This window comes from Aethalodelphis obliquidens, unplaced genomic scaffold, assembly GCF_003676395.1.
Source record: "Aethalodelphis obliquidens isolate GAN/ISIS:26980383/991018 unplaced genomic scaffold, ASM367639v1 scaffold12, whole genome shotgun sequence".
NCBI classification, from domain to species: domain Eukaryota; kingdom Metazoa; phylum Chordata; class Mammalia; order Artiodactyla; family Delphinidae; genus Aethalodelphis; species Aethalodelphis obliquidens.
In genome coordinates this window covers 35,558,813-35,571,424 of record NW_020837956.1, presented here as the reverse complement: position 1 = coordinate 35,571,424, position 12,612 = coordinate 35,558,813, and the positions used below count along the sequence as shown (strand labels likewise).

At 34.9% G+C, this 12,612-nt stretch overlaps 1 protein-coding gene across 2 annotated transcripts in view; it reads right to left on the bottom strand.

The window, feature by feature from the left end:
* Positions 1 to 12,612, bottom strand: part of ROCK2 (Rho associated coiled-coil containing protein kinase 2) — a 136,895-nt gene that overhangs the window by 70,632 nt on the left and 53,651 nt on the right. For both annotated transcript variants that reach the window (XM_027113809.1, XM_027113810.1), the window contains exons 2-3: positions 12,088 to 12,169; positions 10,757 to 10,857 (exon numbers count right to left, since the gene is read on the bottom strand). In XM_027113809.1, the coding sequence (XP_026969610.1) occupies positions 10,757 to 10,857; positions 12,088 to 12,169 (183 nt within the window). The remainder of the gene's footprint in view (positions 1 to 10,756; positions 10,858 to 12,087; positions 12,170 to 12,612) is intronic.

The following is a 12,612-nucleotide window of genomic DNA, read 5'->3' as shown; positions in this document are numbered from 1 at the left end:
TATGCCATTTATAGAATGCTGAAAATAAATATATGGGAAAGCAATATGAAAACATGGGTGGGAGGGTGGGGGATTAGAGTATGAAGAACCCTAGTCTTAAAAGTAGAAATCCCTTCCACAGTAGATAGACCAGCTTCTTACTTAGCAAATTATCTCAAAGCAAATGCTCACTCCAGCAATGCTTTTAATAAAATGTTGTGGGTTTTTTTTTAAGTTTAAAACATTACTAAAAAGAGACAGCTAAGGTACTCTCTCTTCTGTATTTATGCCATTCTTCAAATGTTCACTTATTCTACGAATAAATCGGATTTCAGTGTTATCTTAACTTCATTAGAAAAAGCAATCATATAACAGTAAAAGCCAATTAATTTATACCATAATATTACTTATGCTTGACTCAGACCATGACAAGAGTTTTAAGAATTCTGCTATAAAGAACAGCTATGAACAGAAACTAAAAGATATTTGTCAGCTAGTAGGAAAGAGTTAAACATTTATTTATGTTTAATCTTTTATATATGAATTAACAAAAACAAACCTAGAGAAAAGAGCCGTTCATTCAAATAAACAAAAACACAGGCATAAGATGATTTTCTGAACATGAGAAAAATGCCTGTTCTTGGTGCTTTATTCTTGGTGATTCTTTATGCAAAACTGTTTCCCTTTCTGTCCAAAATGCTTACAATAATCTAATATCAAAATTAGTTGTGTACATGTCTGCTTCATAAGCTCCTTTAAGAACAGAATACAATACAAACTTTCATTTGTGAGGCTGCCTAGTGGTTGGCACAATGCTGAATTATCCAATTTAACAAATTCAGCAAAATTATAGCTATGAGATCTATAAAACTTTTAATAAATAAAGACAATTTTGGTTAGATGTTCTAGGTAATGAGGCCTGAATTTCATTTACACTACTGTAATAGAACACTTCACAGGCTCATAACACAAGAGTCAGGAACCACCAGCTTGTAGTCTTTGACTTTATCTACAGAACAAACAGTAAGAGGCAATAGTTGTATTCATGCCAAACGTCTGCCTCATACCTTAAAATACATTAGTACTAGTATTACAAAGTACTACAGTAAAGCACTGTTATTTTAGGAAAGCTGGTTTCCACTGACCTTCCTTGTGAGGATGTCTCCTTCTGAATGATTCTATTATAATCTTCCTCAGCATCTCTGTACGCTCCCCTTTGTTTTCTAGCTCTTTCTCCTTTATTCAATATGGATGGATAAATAGATATAGTAGCAATTCATTACAACAATGCAGAGAGTACTGCTTAAAAGCATGGATGTAGATGTCAACAAACCTGGGCAAAAGTCCTAACTATTTATGTACTATGTGGCCAATTCACTTAATCTCTCTAAATTTCACTGAATTCATCTACTTAAGAATCTCACAGAATTGTTGAAAAGATAAAACAAGATAATGAATATAAATACTTAGCACACAGAATATAGTCAATGAAAATGTTAGCTAATTCCACCACAGACAAATGGAACTCAGTTCATTCTGTTATGAAACTTTACATGTGTCTCCCCAATGTCACTAGTCCATGATTACCTAAAGGACAAAAATATTGCTTCTCTTCCAATGTCTCTATTTGTTAGAGAAAAGAATGCTATATTCCTAGTTTCTAATTTTAAAAGTGGATGAATGCAAAAGTACCAGCTAATTGACTATACGTATGTGGGGAAAAAAAAGATAATAAGGGTCAAAACAGTTAACAGTTTTATCTCAGCTGATGGAATTCTGAGGGATTTTTATTTTTTTAGATTTGCTTATTTGTGCTTTTTATAGCTAATACGTACTTCTTTAAAACAAATTTTTTTTAAGTAGATGAAACATTCCTAAGTGTAGCTAGAGACATGTTTGAAAAAGTCCTAAAATGGACCTAGATCTCCTAGAGCACTGTGGACAAAAACTTTTGAAAATCATTCTAACCAAAATGCCCCATTTGAGGCTTTAAAATTTATTTTTAATATCAAAAATTACAATAGATTATTTTTACAAAAAGAACCAATGCATCTATTTGACAGTTCTGGAACAGTTATTGTGTGCTGCTGAGGTTTCCACTAAAGACACAAGAAAAGCGTGTCCTGCTTTCTGCCAGGTCTGGTTGTGGCAGCTAAGACTGAATGGGGGAATACAGGAATTACAAAAACATGGAGGAAGGGAGATAATTTACACAAATCAGAAATAACCTTGTAACCAGCGAGGAGCCTGTTTTATTCCAAAAAGGACTAAAAAATCTGAGTTCACATGCCAAGTATTAGAGAATCATTTCCCATACACTCTTTCCTTCTGGTTGGTTCCACTTTAAAACCATTTAAATTAAGAGCAAGCCAGTAGGAGATTTTAAAAAAACACAAAAAAACCAAAAAACAAGATCTTCATCTCATATCAGCCTTGAGTTCTATCACTGAGAATCTGTATCCCCTTAGCATTCTGGATCCCCAGGGAGCACCTGAGCCCAGGGATCAGGAATAATCACAGTCAATTCACATCAATGAAAACTTTCTACATTTCAGGTTCTGTGCTGTACAGGATATAAAAAGACAAGAAAAATCCAATCACTTATATGATCTAGCTGCACAAACACGTCCTTTACCAATGTTCAAGACTGAATTAACAAATGGCTCCATGGTGAGGGTTCCCCCCTTTCTCCCTGCTGCTCTACAGATATTCCTACTAAACTGTGTACTTGACTAAAGAAGATCATCTTCCCAGATACAGGTGAACTATTTTCAGACACACAGCTATGAACTCCTCATGGGAATGCCAAAAGTACTGAAAAGACACAGTTCCTGCCCTCAAAAAATTTACAATATAAAAAGATTCAAAGAAGTATACATATAAACTACAGCACAAGGCATAATATGGGAAATTAAATAAAGCGATCATAATTAAAAGATGCAGATGAGAGAGGGCACACTCAAAGGGTAGGAAGGAAAGCAAAAGGAATCAGGAAACTTCTCTTTTAAAATAAGCACTGAGAGTGAGTGAAACAACATTTTTGGAGGAACAGACAAGTAAACGAGAGCATGCGCTGAAATAAGTAGCCTGCTCAGAAAGGAGAGCATGATGGAAAATAAGGGTTAAAAAGATTAATTGGTGATATCTTAAATAAGAGGGCCTAGAAGGCCGGGACGAAGACTTCATGCTTCATTTAGTAGGCAAGGGAGCCATGAAATGCAAAGGAGAGATACAATGAATATATTTTCGAAGGGTCAATTTGGCAGCAGTTTGTATTAGATAGATCTATACTTCCCACCTTCATGTATCTCATTATAGAGAAGTGGGGAAATAAAGAAAACAAAATGAAACAAAGCATGTATGTTAGAAAAGCCCCATAGTTGATTCTATTATACCCTTATTGGGGTAGGAGTGGTATGTGAAAATACAAGGCTATGAAGTATGGGGAAAAAAGTCTGCCAAATAGTAATGTGGGTTCAGCTGAGCTTGGAGAGCATGAATCTGCAGAAGATTTAATAAATCCAGTCTTGGTATTTTCTCCATCAGCACTTCCCGATCCAAAATCAATAGTACAATGGTGAAACTGTTAGCAGAAGTAGAAAACAAAGCAGGACACAAAGTAGGCCCTCATACCTGACTGGGAATGAAAGGGTATCTTGGAGAAAGGCAATGGCAGTGAATACCCCCCCAAAAGTGGAGAGACTAGAGAAATATTATGAGCAGGACTTACTGAAAAATTAAATATAAGAAATGAGGGGAAGAGAAATCAATAATGACTCCCAATTTTTTGGCTTGAGCATCAATTGGGTTGATGCTAGAGTCATTTATTTATTAAGATGGGAAAATAAGAGAAGGAACAGATGGAAGGAAGAGCAAAGTTAGAGAGGGAATCAAGCATTCTAATTTCACATATTTTAGATGTCTGTGATACATCTTAATGGAGCTGTCAAATAAGCTACCATGAATATGAGTTTGGTGAGCAAAGTAGAAAGTTCTGAGCAGTAGCTATAAATTTGAGCCTTGACATCACATGGATTGTATTTAAAGTTAGAGGAATGCATGAACTTGCCTTGGGAGAAAATGCAGATCAAAAAAAATAAGAGCCTAGCCTTTGGGAACTACAATACTTACAAGTCAGGAGGAAAATGAACCACTAAGGAAACTGAGAAGGAACAGCCAGTAATGTAGAAAAAATGGCGTTTCAAGAAAGGAGAACTAAATACTTGTAAGAGGTTGATTAAGATGATAGTGAAACACCATGTAGCCAATAAAGTTACATACAAAGTCTATATTGGCACAGAAAACTGGTTATGGCCATAGAGCAAAGAGAATGGACTCTGGAGTCCTCTGCCTAAGTTCAAATCTCAGTTCAACCACTTAGCAGCTGTGTGAACTCTCGCAAGTCATTTATCTTATCTACCTGAATTTCCCCATCTGTAAAATGGGAATAACAGCAGTTATACCATCTAGAAAGACTGTTGTAAAGACTGGTTACTATATACCACTTGCTTAGCAGCCTGCCTGGCATGTTGTAACTGTCATACAAGTGTGTGTTACTATTTACTGCTGCATAATAAAACACAGGTTGTAAAACCATGTACATAATATGGTCCCTTAATATACATATATTACACATATCTTTAGAAACAGAAAAGTTGGAAAACTATACATCAAAGTAATAAAAGTAGTTATCTCTCAGTAGTGGGACTGCAGGTGATTTTAAAAAGTATAATGTTGGCTTATTTTATTATTCTACTATGAACATATTTGATATATAAATAAAATAATTTTTAATTTCAAGAGAGAAAAATTAGCATTGATGCAATTTTTATAACTCAATACAGAAAGGTTTCAACTTTCCTAGAATGAAAATAATTAGAATAAAATATAAATATCCACTGAAAATAATTTGACACTAGTTTTGCAACAGTCCCCAAATATTTCTAATTATCAAAGCACTAAAAGATTACCAACAGGCTGGTTACCTTTATGTTTGAAAATGGGAATCGAGAGAAGACATGATAGAGATTTTCATATTTTACCTAATTCTAAGTAATTTAGACCTTTGAGAATGAGAATACATTCATATATTAATCTGTGGAGCTTTAAATAAAACCACCAAGAAAAAATTTAATGTCATATTTTCTTAAGGAGAATGAGTAGACAATATCGCAAAAACAATTAAAGGTTTCCAAACTCCAAAATAATAAGATATAGCTTCAAAATAAAAATATTTCCACTGTTACCATGAAAACTTGTTTTTATACATCTCACCCGAATAAAGAATCACATATAAGTAATTCCTAACATATATGCATTACATTTAAGAAGATTAATTTATAACTCTACTTTTAGAAACTAGACCACAATTTCTTTCTGAAACTATAACAGTTTCAAAACAAAAGCTCCATGGATGTAAAGGTGCCTTGTCTGAGTAGTTTACCTGTTTAATGTGTTGACGATACTTATATGCTTATAATGATACTTGACATTTAATAAACATTTGCTAATCAACTAACCAAAGGAATATCTGAAGAACAATGTATATTCTACTAGTAGAGAGGAAGACTGTATTTTTACCTTAAGAAGGCATTTGCAAGGCTAGAATTTATAACTTTCTTTTTCAAAGAAAAGAAAATTAGTGTCCAAGTAAAGTTAATAAACATAAACAAAAAAAGTAAGCATGCATACCATGGTCAAAAGGTTATCTCACTGGAAAGTTCATCCCAACATACATACATACATACATACATACATACTGTAGTGGGGTGAATCATGTGTCCCCCTCACCCACAATTCACATTTTGAAGCCCTAACCTCTAGTACCTCAGAATGTGACTGTATTTGGAGACAGGGCCTTTAAAGACATGATTACATTAAAAAGAGGGAGTTAGGGATGGTGCTAATCCAACCTGACTGGAGTCCTTATGAGAAGAGGTGATGAAGGACATACAGAGTGACACACCAGGGATGTGCATGCACAGAGGAAAGACCATGTGAGGACACAGTGAGAAGGTGGCCATCTGCAAGCCATGGAGAGAGACCTTGGAAGAAACTAAACATGCTAACACCTTGATCTTGAACTTCTAGCCTTCAGAACTGTAAGGATATAAATTTCTGTTGTTTAAGCACAGTCTGTGGTATTTTGCTATGGCAGCCCTAGCAAATTAACATACATAAATATATATGAAAGTAAGGACAAGACTTCTGATTATTTATTCAAAATTAAAACTCATTTAATGCCATAAATCCACAGAAACTGACAATAGTGACAACAGCTAATATTTACTTGATACCTACAATGTGCCACGTCCATGGTAAGTACCACATATGTATAACATAATTTAGTCCTCAAAAAACCTCTTATAAAAGTTCTATTATTAGTGCCACTCCAAGATAAAGAAATGAAACCTTTGATGACAGGAAATCTGCATACCATAGAACAGAAACAAAAGTAGATGGCTTTGACTGTTTTTCCACAGTACCAGAGTACTTTATGCAAAAATATCTATTAAAAGTTGAACATTACTACCTTAACTATAAAAACATGTTTTGTTAAGCCAATATGTGAAATTAGTAAATGAATCTTTAAAAGGACCTTAACTGCTTTTCCAGGAGGCTCCAATTTTAGCCTACAATTTATTACCTATTCACTATGTGTCAGATACTATTCTAGATATTTTCCATATATTAGCTCATTTCATACTCATAGCAACCTATGAATAATGAACTATTATTATCTTCACTTTACAAATGAGGACACTAAGTCACAAAGAAGTTAGGTAGTTGAGAGGTCTAGCTCCAGAGTACATGCTCTTTTTTTTTAAAGCCAGTTTTACACTTATTTTTTTTTTTTTTTTTTTTTTTTTTTGCGGTATGCGGGCCTCTCACTGCTGCGGCCCCTCCCGTTGCGGAGCACAGGCTCCGGACGCGCAGGCTCAGCGGCCACGACTCACGGGCCCAGCCGCTCCGCGGCATGTGGGATCCTCCCGAACCGGGGCACGAACCCGTGTCCCCTGCATCGGCAGGCGGACTCTCAACCACTGTGCCACCAGGGAAGCCCAGTTTTACACTTATTTATAAATTCATTTCAAAATCCTTGCTTCACCTTTTTTTTTTTTGGCCACACCTCGCAGCATGTGGGATGTTAGTTCCCTGACCGGGGATGGAACCTGCACCCCTGCAGTGGAGGCACAGAGTCTTACTGGACCACCATGGAAGTCACCAGAGTACATGCTCTTAATCAATATACTATACTGACTCATATTATGTTCCATCAAAATGAGATGTGATAAAATATTCCAAAAGAGTAGAATCCAAAAACAAGAGGGATATTAGATAAAACCATCCATTGTTGTGGACCTTTCATGATATAAAAACATAAATGTACATCTCCTCTGTAGATAGGGGAAATAAAGACAAAAGACAACAAGCTGAACAAATTTTGCCCTCCAGGGATTATAGAACTTTTCAATCCACAAGAAATGCCTTTTCTGATGAGGAAATCTACACCCAAATAAATTAAATGACTTGTCACTCTCCTGACTCTGACATTTTCACATGTATTCCTTCTGTATTTTAACTCCCACTCCATCCCCACTTCTTCATGTGGCCAACTCCTTTAACTTAACTCAAATGTCACTTTCTCACAGCGAGACCTTTCCTAACTGCCCAGTCTGAATAAGGCACATTCCTCCATTATTCTCTCTCATAGCACCCAGATCTTTTCCTTCATGGCATTTATTGTAATCTGAAAAAACTTTACTTGTTTAAAGTAAAATTGTTCATCTCCTCCACAAAACTACCACTTTCAGCAAGATAGAGGCTATGTTACTGTATCTTTAGAGGCTAGCACAGCTCCTAGAACATAACAGATCCTGATTAACTATTTCATTGACGGATACAGATAAATGCTCTGTTTTATGTCTGACAATTAATTGCTAACATTTACTAAACACTTATTATTGAATATATTCCAAGAACTGTTCCAAATGCTTTATATATATTGTCACATTTAATTCTTCCAGTAATCTCATGAGGTATAAACACTATTGTTATCTTCATTAACAGATAAGAAACTAAGCACAGAGAGATTAAGTAACTTGTCTGAAGTCACAGCTAGACAGTAAAAGAGTCTAAATTCAACCGCAGGTAGTCTGGACTCTAGCTCTTATACTGCGGTATAGTTGCTGTGACATACCAAAGATACTTTTACAATAAGAATTTTCTTCGTGGAAATTGATTGGTAGGTCCTCTGTGACAACGTATTTTTACTTGACCAGAAAAAGCATTTCACAAGGGAAGACACACTTGCACCTACTACTGTAACACCTTCTTCAGATGAGTAGAAAAAATAATCATAAAGATGTGCCAAATATGGAACATTCCCTACGTATCTGCCTAACTAACTTATCTTCCACATACGAATCAACTTCAAAAGGCTATGGGAGAAGCACTTGGGCTTTTCCCTTTTCAATCTCATTCTTCTTTTTAAGAGTCCCTGCCTAAGGTAACAACCAAGAACTAAAGCCAAAACAAACATGTACAAGCTCTCAGGTCAGGTCATCGAATTAGTGGAACATTAAAATATTTTTCATTTTTAAAAACATATGACTTTGTTTCTGCATATCCTGTGGCCAAAATGAAATACGGGATGGAAATTAACAACAAAAATAAAAGCCTCTGTTTCTATGTTTTCCTTTCCTTTAACATATTGAACTTTAATGATCAAATTAATCTAACACAGAACAATGACTACCCTGACACAAAAACATGACAAGTTAAGGTCTGTCATATTTCCCCCCAAAAATGCAACTTCAAATTCTAGTGTTTATTCCCTAACCACAATGAAATAAGTATGAAGAAACAATGTGCCTGTTTCAAATACATGTATTGTATTTGAAACATGCACACAATAGTATGACTCCTATATCAAATACTAAATAATAATAATGGTTAACACTCAGAGAACACTACAACCAGGCTTATTTATTTTGTTAATTCATTTAGTTTCCTATAACGACCCCCATAACATAGTTGTTATTATCTGTATTCTACAGGTTGGAACTCAGAGAGATTGAGAAATCTGCCTGAACTCACCATGATCTTTTGAGTTTGACCATGGCAGAGCTAGGATTCAACTACTTTATAATTTCCCTATCTTATAGAAACTGTCATATCAACAGTCATGTAATCTAATCGCCCACCCTACCCACTAGAGCATTCTACCAGCTGAAGCTTCAGCACTTTCACTGACTAAGAACAAAAATAAAACAAAAACAAAACCTCATTACTTTCAAAGGCAGCCCATTCTTCAAATCTACTCCCAATCAACATCTCAATTCCTTCAACCATACCTCAGATGGCATTATTTCAAGTCCCTGAGCATTATTCGTCCCTTTTAAAACAGGGCAACAGGGCATCTAGAGTGGATTAAATATGCCAGGTATGGCCCAGTCATCTCAAATTAGAGAAAACCTTATCTCTATTATCTTAGAAATTTATTACAGCAGTCCAAACTTTACTATTTTGGGTAGCCACGTCACCAATGACTTTTGCCTGGTTTACATTCAGGAAAATTGTTCTTTAATTCATAATCACTGTTAAGCAATCTATTCCTTGAGTTCTTCACACCCAAGTACTGGTCATTATTCTGGTTAAATTTCACTTCTTCTATCTGGCTAATGACCTCCCCATTTGATGATTTCTGGGTTTTGGCTCATCTTCATACTTCAGTTGTAACTCATTTGCAAAGTTATTCAACATGCCACCATTGCCTCCATACAAGTCATTAATAAAATGTTTAATAGGAGAGGAAAGAATCCTAAAACCTGACCTTGGAGATCTCTGTCCAAGGAACCATTCATTCCTTCATCGGGCTCCTTAGAATACAGCTACTAACGTAGTTATAAAGCTCCCTATCCACATGCTTATTCGTTGACACTTCTCCGTATCATCCTCAAGTATGTCAGACTTTTTCAAATATCTTATGGATATATATTACACCTATTGCACTATCCTGATCTACAAGTTCAATAAGCCTATCAAGGAAAGAAGGAATGAAAGAGAAAAAGACAAAAGGTTAGTCTGTCATGACTTGTTCCTAGAGAAACCCATGCTGGCACATAGTCAGTTTTTCTTGGTGCTCCATCATGAATAAAGCACTATTAAGTTAAAAACAGAATTTGACTCCATAGTTTAACTATAAGAAGAAAAAAAAAAAAAAAGAAGAGTTTCATATTCGGGTGATGAAAATAGGAATATTACATTATAGTTCTTCATATAATAATATAAATAAAATATCTGAAATATTTGAAAACATTTAGAAGTATTTCCAGTGCTACCACTTTGGTCTACAAAGGTAAATTTTATATTTACTTTCAGTTATTAAAATGCCTTTGTTGGGTTTCTCGTATATCTAAATAAATCTCAGTTAATTAAGCAGAGATGTTATTAATCTGAACATACTAAATAAAAACACAGTAGTTCTGGAAGAATATTAACTGCTAGGCAGATCATGAGTGAAGCCAAGTTGGCCTTATTCTAAATCCCAGTGTTTCAGAGCTGGAAAAGACCTGGTATTTATAGCACAATTATCTTTTTATAGATGAAGATACTAAGGCTCTCAGAGATGGAATGACTTGACCAAGCTCATAAAACTAATTTTCTGGCATGGTTGGACACAGAAATTAGATTTACTCAAGGGCCACTGATAATGTTTCACAAAACCATGTCATTAAAAGAAATAATAAAAAGAACAAAACATATTCTTTCTTACCAGCTGGACTTCACCAAAAGCACCTCTTCCAATAACTTTTACAACATCATAGTCTTCTGCCTTCATCTGTAGACCTCTGATCTTTTTCACAATTTTCTCATCTACAGTAAAAAGATCACCATAATATCAATCACCATATTGATAAGCAACCTTTTAAAATAATCACCATATTTGTAAACAAATTTTTATTTCAAGAAACTGGGCTTAGTTTCCAGCTAAATCCGTCAATTTTTAAATGTTGCTATTTAAAACTCTAAGACACATACACTTTACATCAAAGGACAAAACTCTCTGGCTTAACACATATAAACACATTAATGACTACCAAAAAGTAGCAGTTAAACTATTCTGTTTCTGACTCTGTTGCTTGGCAAGTTATATGACAGCTGAAACTATGACGATCCAGGCAATCCTGGAGTACACTCTGAATCACTGCAGAAAGCTGCTATGAAAGTACACAAGGCTAATCTCAATCATCAATATTGGTAGATTACTTCTTTGAAAAACAGTAATCACATATTGTAGATTTGATAACTATAGATAAGATTTTTTAATTAGGAAAACAGCCTAGTCTCTGATTAATTCCAAATTAAAGAGCATACTGTGTTCACATAAAGTGTATATAATTATTTTGAGAATTTCTTATTCTCAGAATTCAACTTCATTTACAACTTCATTGCAACATCAATACTGGCATATATTAATAGTTACTACGTTTATGGCAATAACTGTTATCACATTATCTTTCATTAACTAGACTGAAATGTCTACATTTATACAAACATAAAGCTCATTAAGTCTTCTGGATAATGTAAAGCTAAGTCTTAGAGTTGTTAACATTAATTAAAAACTTCTCTTGGAACTGCCATTAATGACCTGTCCTGAAATTCTAAGCAATCTTAATTTAATCAAAATCTTGAACTTTACCTACTTTACATACTTTGATTTGGCAATTCTGCTTTGAAATAAAGAATATTAGTATTTAAATAAATCAAATAGCAAACAAAAAAAATTAATAAGTTAAAAGTTTGTGGACTGTAATAATACTAATTAAACATAAATCTCTATCAAAAGTAGAGTCAGGGCTTCCCTGGTGGTGCAGTGGTTGAGAGTCCGCCTGCCGCTGCAGGGGACACGGGTTCGTGCCCCGGTCCGGGAAGATCCCACATGCCGCGGAGTGGCTGGGCCCGTGAGCCACGGCCGCTGGGCCTGCGCGTCCGAAGCCTGTGCTCCGCAGCAGGAGAGGCCACAACAGTGAGAGGCCCGCGTACCGCAAAAAAAAAAAAAAAAGTAGAGTCATATGATCAAATATGAAATTTACACATACTTACATCTATTTAAGAAATTATCTATATTTTTGTTTTTCCTCAAAGCAGGGAAATCCAAATCAAGGACCAAGGAATTTAAGCCATCCTGTTTAACAAAAAAATAAAAAGAGAAAAAAGAAAGTTGTTACAATTTTCAAGCATTCAAGATAAAAAGCCTTTAAATTTTATTGTTTTGTTCTCACTGAGTAAATGTTAATCCACTTTGATATGAAACTGCCCCCAGTGGCACCATATCCAATAGCTTTAAATAGTTTCCTAACTTCTGCCAGAGAATATTAGGGTTGACCCTATCATGTTTTCCATTGTACTTTTAGCCAAGAGAAAAACGTCATTTTAGAATATGCATCCACTATTATTTTTGCTAGTCAGATGTCTTTTCTCTCTTCGAATGTCCAGTAAAATTTTACCAAGCTTTTGACTTTAAGAAATACACCCAGACTAGTTCCCATTCATTCAACAAGCATTAATTTTGTGCCTAGTGTATACAAAGAATAGAAAATCTAAAAATAAGTGAGACACTAACTATCC